This window comes from Nicotiana tabacum, chromosome 13, assembly GCF_000715075.1.
Source record: "Nicotiana tabacum cultivar K326 chromosome 13, ASM71507v2, whole genome shotgun sequence".
NCBI classification, from domain to species: domain Eukaryota; kingdom Viridiplantae; phylum Streptophyta; class Magnoliopsida; order Solanales; family Solanaceae; genus Nicotiana; species Nicotiana tabacum.
In genome coordinates this window covers 33,000,598-33,011,817 of record NC_134092.1, presented here as the reverse complement: position 1 = coordinate 33,011,817, position 11,220 = coordinate 33,000,598, and the positions used below count along the sequence as shown (strand labels likewise).

At 35.1% G+C, this 11,220-nt stretch overlaps 1 protein-coding gene across 1 annotated transcript; it reads left to right on the top strand.

The window, feature by feature from the left end:
• Positions 1-7,465: 7,465 nt before the first annotated feature.
• LOC107763498 (septum-promoting GTP-binding protein 1-like) lies at positions 7,466-9,607 on the top strand. Its single transcript, XM_016581982.2, has 6 exons — positions 7,466-7,762; positions 8,134-8,254; positions 8,394-8,481; positions 8,565-8,604; positions 8,721-8,804; positions 9,155-9,607. Exons 1-6 carry the CDS (start codon positions 7,601-7,603, stop codon positions 9,317-9,319), a joined length of 660 nt encoding a protein of 219 aa, XP_016437468.1. The 5' UTR covers positions 7,466-7,600; the 3' UTR covers positions 9,320-9,607.
• The last annotated feature ends 1,613 nt before the right edge of the window (positions 9,608-11,220 follow it).

The window sequence follows — 11,220 nt, the reverse complement described above, 5'->3', positions numbered from 1 at the left end:
GAATTGAACATCCGGCCCATGCTAGACATCTTGAATTATAAAGTGTTACTCGATTTACATTGTGTGAGCGCTATGCGTAATAATATGTCGTGAGAATAAGTGTGGGGTCGAGTGAGGTGCTATGTGCAATTGAACATGATTAGTGAGCGTCGCTCGGATAAACCTCATATTGGGCATAATGATATCTATATAGCCATGAGCTATAGTTTCATGAAGTATTGAATGGCATGACTCTGCGAATAATTGGAAGTGTAAGCTGTTGCAACTGTTTTAAGAGCTAAACTTCACTGTTTTATACACTAATTATTGATTTCTTTGCATTGCAGGTAATTAGGTTCGTAAAATGGCAGCAACGAGTAAACCGTCCAAGCAACAAGACAAAGATAATAACAAGCAACCGCCCAAAAAGCCTACCGGAAAGGCAGCAGGTGCCCCAAATCCACAGAAAAAAAGGAAGCGGATGGAGAAGGAAAAGGAACTGCAGCCTAGGCAGTTAAGTGATGATTCAGAGCAATAAGAAGAGGAACCATTAGTCAGGAGGACAGTGAAGAAGGGTATTACAAAAACATCATTAAATCCACCAAGCACAGGGATAGAGAAAAGCCTCCAGAAAGAGTGATCCGACTGAGAAGGGAAAGGAGAAGATTACTGCAGAATCTGAATCCGAATCCGATTCGGATAATGACCTTCTACATGTCGACATGAGTGATGAAGATGAGGGTGAACCCATAGACCGAGTTGCCTGGGAGAAGAACTTTGTTAATGAGAAGGCATTCCGAGCCTATAATAAGATACTGGGTTCAAAGAAGTACATTCCAGAAAAGCCGATCAACATCGGAACACTTAAGAAAAAGTACCCAGAGTTTCTGAAATCAATTCGCGAGGTGCAACAATGGGGACCCATCTTGAAGGGTCACGGCAAAGCCAACCTCACTATTGTTAGAGAGCTTTACGCCAATTGGCGTCACGCCAGGGGCAACATTGTGAGAGTAAGAGGGGTAGATATTAATGTGTCAGCTGAAGCTCTGAATAATTTCTTAGGGGTGCCACACACACTAACAGATAGGTTTGACTCCATATGCAAAACACCAGATTATGCACACATTAAGTCTGTCCTATGCCCTACCAGGAAGGATGCAGATTGGAAGCATGGGAGTATGGAGTACCATTCTATAGCCAAGGAATTCATGAGTGCGTTAGCACGTGTGGCTCTAAATTTCATATGCAACCGCCTGATGCCATGCCAACACAAAACTGATGTTCCTCGTCACCGCGCACTAGTATTGTATGCTTTATTGGAGGGGATACCGCTCAACTTAGGAGCCATCATGCATGATCAAATGCAGCGCACCAGGATGAATTACAAGTGGAGGCTGTTCTTTGCAAATACCCTATCGGCTTTCTTGACAGAGATGGGAGTACTATGGGACAAGGAGAATGACGACATTGAGGCTAAAGCTCCAGGACCATACGATGTCACTCATGTTCTAGAGCCGAACAAGGGAAGGTCTTCTAAGCTCACCATTCAACAGTTATTTGAGCAGATGCAGGCAGATATGCAAGAGAACCGGGCTGAGTTGATAGCGACTCGTGTCGAGTTGAGTGCCACCAGGGATGAGTTGAGTCAGACTCGTGCGGATCTAAGCCGAGTCTAGACTGAGCAGGCAATGATGATGAGGGATATATCATTACTCCTCAGAGCTCTAGTTCAACGTGCAGATATAGACATCTCATAGCTGATTGCATCGTCCACTGCCGGACCATCCACTCCTGTTCCTCCTATAGTCCCTGAGGCTCCACACACCAGGCCTACTGAGGTCGATGTACCACCTGCTACAGAATCAGCTCCAGTTGGTGATGATAGGATAATGACAGCTCTCCATATGCGTGAGGATGATGTTGCAAGGCCGGAGGGGGTCTTGATGAATGCCATGGATGCCGATGCTCTTCCACAGACTGCGGATGAGCCTTCCACCTTGACTTGAGGGAGTTTCTTCTCACCCTACTTTACCTTATTTGTGTGCATTGGGGACAACGCACAATTCTAAGTGTGGGGTGGAGGTTATTCATATTTTTTTTGTATGGATGAATGTACTAAACTGTTACAATTTGATTGTTGGGGGCTGTAAGGATTAATGGCATGTAATAGTAATAAATTCATCTATATGGAGTAACTCTCAGAGTTGATTCTTGAAATTAGTTTAGTATTAAAAAAAAAAATTTTTTTTTTAGAGTAGTAGCCTTGAGTAATTAGTAAAATTTTTGTGTAGGTAGTAATAATCCCTTGTGGTTTTTCTTTGTGCATCGGTTCTTTTCCATGGGATGTATTTTGAACCGGGTAGTAAAAATTTTAATTTTTTTTTCTTTCTTTCCTTTGAGAATAGATTAGAGTTTAGAAAATAAATAGAGGAAGAAATATGAGATTCATAGGGGTTCTTGACTTGTTTGATAGTAGCATGTTCAGGTTTTGGCATGTGTAGTGCCTTTCCTATGTTTTAAAATTGATCATGAAGCCTTTATAAATTGGATAGCATGTTTTGTGGCACCTATTTCTTGTTTTCTTGACTTGTGTTCACTTTGCGCTTCATGCTCAATATCTCGTGGCTCCGTGAATACTTGCATTGCTTGAGAGTCGGAATGTGATCGTCCTTAGTGAGTCATGTGCCATGTGTGGTGAGATTTTTGTGTTGTCCATGTATTGTACTTGTGTCTAGAACTTGCCCGGTATGTGAGTTGAAGCGAAATTTTAGGTGATGCTAGGTTTGAAAAATAATTTTAGGCTTTCTTTGATCTTTTTGAGATTATTGCTTATCACAAATAAAATCTATCCCTAGTTAACCCTTTTGAGCCTGTAGACCTGTTATTTGGTACCCACATTACAAGCCTATACCCTTTTTATTCTTAATTGATATTGTTTTGATCCTTTTATCTTTTAAAGCACTTTAATTGTTAGATGAGTGCTAAAAGAAGTAAGAAGGGACTAAGTGTGGGGTGACTTTTGAGTGGAACCAATGAAAGAAAGAAGGGTGCACTTATTTTGTAAAATAATACACCACTAGCGGAAAGAAGAGAAAAATCTGGAAAAAAAAAAGAAAAAAAGAAAAATATAGAGGAATAAATTGTTGTCTTGTTCTTGCTAGTGGGTATGAATTAAAGTAGTGCTTAAAGAAAGAGGAAATATTGTTGGGGTGATATTATTTGTGAAATTGAAGTGGTGTTGAAGAATTTGCGCTTAAGTTATTTGATGATGTGTTAAAGTGCTTAGGAGGTTGAGTCACTATTCCTAAAATATATCCTACCTTTCCCTTAGCCCACATTACAACCATGAAAAAAGTCCTAATTGATTTTAGATCGAGCGAGCTTACATTAGTAGAGATTTACATTAAGGGCAAGCCTATGGTACCAATTGCATGCATGTGACTTCTCTGTGAGAGTGAGCGATTTTCTTTGATATATGTGAGTCATTAAAATATTTGATCATGAGATTCGAATGTGTGGATTGAACTCGCTCTCTTGTTCTTGTTGTGAGGGCACATGGTTTCACGAGGGATAGGTAACGTTATTAGACTTCTCTATGATGTTGGTTGTTCAAGCCATGAGTACATTGTGATATTGAGTCAGTTTTTGAGGTTAGGATTGTTGTGAGCATGTTGTCTTTGTTTGAATATGTTTAAAGAAGGGCATAAGTAAAGGGAAGTATGTGTGATGCATAGTCTAGAGCCTAATTGTTGCAAATAACCATGGTCATAGGTGCAGTGTGCTTTGAATGTTAAGAGCTTAATTTTGTTTCGTCTACTATATGATGGTTTGTTCGAGGAAGAACAAAGGTTTAAGTGTGGGGTAGTGATGTTTGGCATATTTCGATATGTGTTGATGTTATTTTACCCATATTTTAACCGCTTCTTGATGTTATTTGATCTTTAAAATGCCCAACATAGTTTAATTATTGGTTTTATGACTAATTGAGTTGTGTGTGGTGAATTAGGGTGTGTGGAGTACAAAAATATGAAGAAAAGGTGCTCTAGGTAGAGGAAGAGAGATTGGATGCGTCGCATCCAATCTAGAAAAAGATCAGATTTCGCGCACCCTTAGCAGTGAAGTCAGCCCATAGCATCCGCCATAGCATCCGCACCTGGGCAAGGCTGAGATGGAGGAACTAGAGGTGGATACGTCGCATCCACCCTCGCATGCAAAGCTGAGAAATAGAGGACAAGGTGGATGCGTTGCATCCACCTTCGCAGGCAAAATTGAAATGGAGGACGAGGTGGATGCGTCGCATCCACCTTAACATCAATCCCTGAAGCCGATTTGGACTAGGAATAGGAGAGCTTTGGCCCACAACTTTTGTACGCAATATATAAGCCAAAAACGCCTCCTTTAGGTTATCTAACATATTGGAGAAGAGGAAAAAGGCACAACAAAGTTCTAAAACCACAGAATTCGTCTTGAGTTCCTATTCTCTCTTTCTTTTATTGATTCTTATGCACTCTTGTGAATTTTTGATGATTGCCTGAATATGAGTGGCTAAGAACCCTATTGTTCTAGGGTCATGGGTATACATGAATGTTGATGTTTGAAGTTTAATTTGACGAAGTTGATTTTATCATGTTGGGTTGTTTATTTAATTCTGTTTTTAATTATTTTGCTGAGTAGCTAGCAGTGAAATACTATCTACGAATCTAGAGTTGAACTCGAAAGTGGGAACTCTAGATTGCATATAGAATTAAATAGAGCAAGTTCTTAAACCCGGGCATCGGAGAAAAGATTTGCAATTGGGATAGACATATACCTAATTGCCTTGCTCGGTTGCAATACAGGAATTGTAAATGCGTTCTTGTTAAATTTAATTCCATAGACATATAGGTATTAAGTTAGCTTGAATAGGCGAGTAAGGGCTCGACAGATTCTTATGAGTAATATCAACCCTGTCAACCAACAATTCAGATAAATCAATTAGTTATTTTAAGCTAAGAATGGAACATGATTGTTAAATAATCCGTGACCCTGAAATATTATCTCCCATTGATTGTTATTTAAAACTATTTAAGTGTTGTGTTGATTTCTAGTATTTCATTACTTGATAGTCTTTAGGTAGTAAATTAGATAATTATCTATTTTATAAGAAATCGCTTGAATCGATAAGCTATTTGAGTTTGAATTAGTCAAAAGTTAATCATAAGTCCTCGTGAGAACGATACTCTATTCACTACTCTATTACTTGACGACCACGTATACTTGCGTGAGTGTGTTTGGTCCCAACAATAATATAGCATAAATAGGTAAAAATGGGTGAATCTTGATATCATCTTCATATAAGGATTAAGAGTCTTATGAGCTTTCTTCATTCTTCAATGTCGGGAAAACTATAATAATCAAACTATGATATTTTTATATACACAATTAACATAAGAAGAGCAACTGGACACCAGTGGTTAAAAAAGCCACTAAAATCTAAACTCATAACATTGTGATTTGAATTTGTAATTTCTTGATCATTGAATTGTCCCAAAAGGGCAGTCAAAACTCAAAAGTATGATTCACTACATGTTTCCAGGCGTTTGAACATGATTAGAAGCTATGGATATACAAAAGAATTAAAAGGAAAACGAAAGTAAAGGACGATTATATACTGATTTGTTTATGAATCAATGTCACACAAATGCTGTAATTTTGTCTTTTTTATTTAAAAAATATATATTTGGCGAAGAACCAACTTCTGTTAAACTGTCTAATTTGTCAAGACGTCTAGCAGTTTGCATACCTACCGCAAACCCACCAATAATTTAATTAATGTATAACCTCAATGTTTCCTTCTTATTCCTTTAACTCTGTGGAAATGCCACCACACATAGAAGACCAAAATAACACTTGACATATGGATGTTGGTACAAAAGGTAGCAGGCTTAACAGTTAACAGTAGTTTTAGTGAATTTGTAGTTTTCAAAAAACATTTATTCCTTTTATTTTAATTTATATGACATAGTTTGAATAGACATCTAATATTAGTCTTAGATTGCTCGTTTTTCCTTCGTGATGAGCCCAAGTTACGGCAGCTCCGGATTGTTCTTTTCGAAACAGATTAAAAAAAGTATATTACATAAATTGAGATAAAGTAAATTAAAAAATTATTAGATGTAGAACAATATTAAATATCTAGAAGGTTTTGCAAGGTCAAGAGTGAATGGAAGGAGACTAGAAAAAAGAAACGGCAAATGGTCAAATATATTCCTGTATTTTTGAAAATGATCTAAGAATACCCCTCGCTATACTATTGGGCTATATATACCTTTCCCGTCATACTTTGGAACAAATATACCCTTATTTTGGATGGAGTGCCACGTGTCAGCACCAGATGAAAATGACCAATTTTATTTTTTTATCCGATCCGTTTTTAAAAACCCACCACCCGACCCGTTTTAAAATTCAGTTCTTTTAAAGCATATATTTTGTAAAAATTAGATTTTTTTTTTGTAAAAACTGAAAAAAAAAAGTAATTTGCAAAATATATATTTTTAAGTCTTTTTATTTTTTTTAAAGTATTTTTTTTGTAAAAACTGAAAAAAAAAATATTTTTTTTAAAAATGATTTGAAAACTGAAAAATATATATTCTATAAAAACTGAAAAAAGGAATTTGCAAAATATATATTTTTCGGTTTTTTCAGTTTTTGAAAGTATTTGTTTCGTAAAAATTGAAAAAAAAAAGATTTTGCAAAATATTTTCATTTTTTTAAAACTAATGCATATGTAGTCCACTGCTTTAGGAGAGTCTTTTTTTCCAGTTTTTACAAAAAACATACTTTAAAAAAACTGAAAAGACTTAAAAATATATATTTTGTAAATTCCTTTTTTTTTCCAATTTTTACGGAATATATATTTTTCAGTTTTTAAAGCATTTTTAATTTTTTTTCCAGTTTTTACAATAAAAATACTTTAAAAATACTGAAAAGACTTAAAAATATATATTTTGCAAATTAACTTTTTTTTTTTCCAGTTTTTACAAAATAAAATCTAGTTTTTACAAAATATATGCTTTAAAAAAACTGAATTTTAAAACGGGTCGGGTGGTGGGTTTTTAAAAACGGATCGGATAAAAAAATAAAATGGGTCGTTTTCATCTGGTGCTGACACGTGGCACTCCATCCAAAATAAGGGTATATTTGTTCTAAAATATGACGAGAAGAGTATATATAGCCCAATAGTATAACGAGGGGTATTCTCCGATCATTTTCGAAAGTATAAGAGTATATTTGACCCTTTGATAAAAAAAAATAAAAAATTGGATCTACCTTCCTTAGTAGTACAGCCTAAAACAAACCAACAAACATTCACATAGTCACTCATTTCCCAAGAATTTCTCACTCGTGAGAAATCAACACTAACTTTGAGAGATTCACTCAGTCCCAAGAATTAGCCACGGATTCAACACTAATCTTTTTGAATATATAAACAAACCAAAAACACACTTTTCTCCCCACGGTATCGGTCAACCGTTACTCGTCCAAAAACCAGTTAGCTTCCAAGAATTATCACAACACACAAATCCTACCCTTAAGAATCACCACCATCACCACCAACCACCACCACCACCAACGTCATATAATGTCGTCTTCTCCGGTCGGTGTCGCCACCTCAGATAACGGTTTTTCTGGTAGTTTAGCCTCGCCATGTTGCACCAATAACTCAAAGGATTCCATGGAGGATTTAGTTGCTTTGAAGATCAGCCTCTTGGGTGATTATCATATTGGAAAGACTAGTTTTTTGGTTAGTCCTTACTACTAGAATTATCTTTCCATGCAACATTATCGGCATGCAGAGGTAGATGTAGAATTTAAATGTAATAGGTGCACCCAGGGATGGAAGTAAAGGAAGGCAATATAATAGGTTTAATGAATTTCATTCGCTTGAAAATTAGACTGCAGGAATAGGAGAAAAATAATTTTTTGAATTACATATCAACCATTATTATATAAATTCCTTATTTCACCACATCTTAATTCATCTGCATATTTTAGAACATTTTTTCTAGTATTCTATATATTCGTGTGTATTCTTACTATTCGAGTTTATATATTGGATCTCTCTAGCTTGAAACTCGTTATTTCCATATGTAATCATGTTTTTTTTTCATTCAGACAAAGTATGTAGGAAAGGAGAAAGGGGAAGAAGGTTTTTCAATAACAGGGTTAAACCATATGGACAAAACTCTGTGTGTTAGAGGTGCTAGGATCTCCTATAGCATTTGGGAAGTCGAAGGTATATAAATCCAATTCCTTCTTTAATTTATTTTATCTTAAGCAGTAGCATTCTAAAGATACAACAATGTGAACAAGAACTAATTGTTTAAGGAGAAATTTTCTAAATTAATCTTGACGATTCGATAATTATAATGCAGGTGACGTTTCTCATATTCCAGTAGCTTGTAAAGACTCAGTAGCAATGTTGTTTATGTTTGATCTCACAAGTCGGTGTACGTTGAATAGGTATGAGTCTCTTTTTTCCTCCTTTTTAAGAAGATGAAATTAACTAGAGGATGATTACCTGTGATTATCTTGGTGAATAACAGTGTCATTAGCTGGTATCAACACGCACGGAAATGGAATCAGGTAAGAAGATCGAAAGTTTCCTTTTATATTTTCTTGATTTATGTTTCCTGTAATTTGTTCTTTCTAGATGAAATATTAAAGGGTATATGTTAATGTGATTTCCATTTTGTTTTCAGACAGCCATTCCAGTTCTAATAGGGACCAAGTTTGATGATTTTGCCCAATTACCATTAGATGTCCAATGGACGATAGCTTTACAGGTATCATTCTCTTAATTTATGTGTGACACCAATCAAGGATGAAAAGCATTGAATTCTAAAGTATTGCTTAAGAAAAAATAAAGTTCATTTGCTAACAAGTTTTAGGAATTTCGATATAGATTTAAGATACAATATGCATCGACAATATAAAAAAAATTCAGATTATCAATTGTTAATGTTGTTTAATTTGCATGTTAATTATTATTTTTACTAGGTTACAGTTAATACTTTTCATAGAAATTTACTAGTTATTAACTTAATAGTGGTGTGATTGTAATTTTTTATGTCAGTCAATACGGTTAAGCTTAACTCAATTTGTACTCATTGTGTTCCAATGATTCTTTGAACAGGCAAGAGCATATGCTAAGGCACTAAACGCAACCTTATTCTTCTCAAGTGCAACCTACAATATAAATGTGAATAAGATCTTCAAGTTCATTACAGCCAAGATCTTCAACTTACCATGGACATTGGAGCGTAATCTCACCATTGGAGAACCCATTATAGACTACTAGATTTTCTTCCATTTTTTTTTTGTATTAATTGAACCCCTCTTTTCCCAAAGAAGAAAACAAGATAAAAAAAAACATTTTGAATGTAGATATGAGAAAATTTGTAAATCTCCTAGAAAAACAAATGACTCTGCATAGTCAACCGGTCACTGGATCTTGTTAGTATTGCTACGACCAGTGAAAATTCGGGTTGACTTGGTATGTCATTTTGTAAAATGGAGAAATCTGGATAACATTTTTCTTGTTTTCTTTCTACTGCACTATGACGTTTACAATTTTTTTAACAGAGGATTTACTGTGTCGGGCCCTCCCAATGTTGAAGTCCCAATATAATGGCTAGAGATAAATGGCACTTCATTGCAAATGCATCTATTTTCGGTCGAAAACTTTCTGCTTGTTTTCAGTTACTTCATTATCGGAACAGAGTATTTCTGTCCCAACCTGAAATTCCCACCTTCGGGACCGTGATGACGCCTAACATTTTACTTGCTAGACAAGCCAACGTTGGAATAATTTTAACTATTTTTTTTAATAATTTAATTTAATTAATAATAAAGAAACTAATAACTGGAATACAATCTGAAATAAAGTGAGTAAACCATAGTAATAACGATGTCTAAATACCATCTCAGATCTAGTGTCACAAGTGCACGAACTACTACTAGAATAATACAAATAAGGGTCTGAATGAAAGTAAAATTGTCCGACAGAAATACACAGCTAAAATAAAGTAGATGGGGACTTTAGAGCTGCGAACGCCGTGCAGCTATACCTCAAGTTTCCTCTGGATAGCTGAATCCGAGCAAATCTACTGTACGCCGCTGGGACCAACTCCGATATCTGCATAAGAAGTGCAGAGTGTAGTATGAGTACAACCGACCCCATGTACCTAGTAAGTGCCGAGCCTAACCTCGACGAAGTAGTGACGAGGCTAAGGCAGGTCACTTACATTAACATGTACGCAATAATAATAATAATAATAATAATAATAATAATAATAATAATAATAATAATAATAATAATAATAATAATAATAATAATAATAATAATAATAATAATAACAACAACAATATAGGAGAACATGAATAGAAATTAAACCGGTAAATCATATCAACAATCAAGCCAACTCGGCAATCATAACCAATTATTACTTAAATCACTTTTCGTTGCGGCGTGCAACCCGATCCAACAATATATTTATATTCAATTCCTTTGCTGCATGCAATCCGACTCCACAATATATTTATTTTCATTTAATTTCGTTGCGGTGTGCAACCCGATCCTCAAATATATTCACTTTCAATCAATTCTGTTACGGCGTGCAACCCGCTCCTCCAATATATTCACTTTCAATCAATTCTGTTGCGGCGTGAAACCCGCTCCTCCAATATATTCACTTTAATTTCTGTTACGACGTGCAACCCGTTCCTCCAATATATTCACTTTAATTTCTGTTGTGGTGTGCAACCCGCTCCTCAATAATATAATTTACCAATTCTTATAAAAGAAATTATTCCAATAAATGCAATAATTAATATGAAATTATAAGACAACAAGCATATAATAATTATGATTTATTTAGAAACAAGTGATGACAAGTAGCAATTAATTGTTAAAATTAAGGAGGAAATAGGCAATTTAATATTTAGTATGCTAAACGTCAAGTAACAATTAAGTCACATAAATCAAATAAGCATGTAGCAAATATAGCATGGATTCAAGGCATAATATTGAGCAAGGAATATGAGAAAAATAATTAATATAATAATTAATTCATGATTTAAAATAATTTATGATTTTCAGATAAATGTGCAAACAATCAATTTGATGACGTATAATCACTCGTCACCTCGCCTATACGTCGTTACACATGAAATTCACGTAACAATAATTCAAGGGTTCTA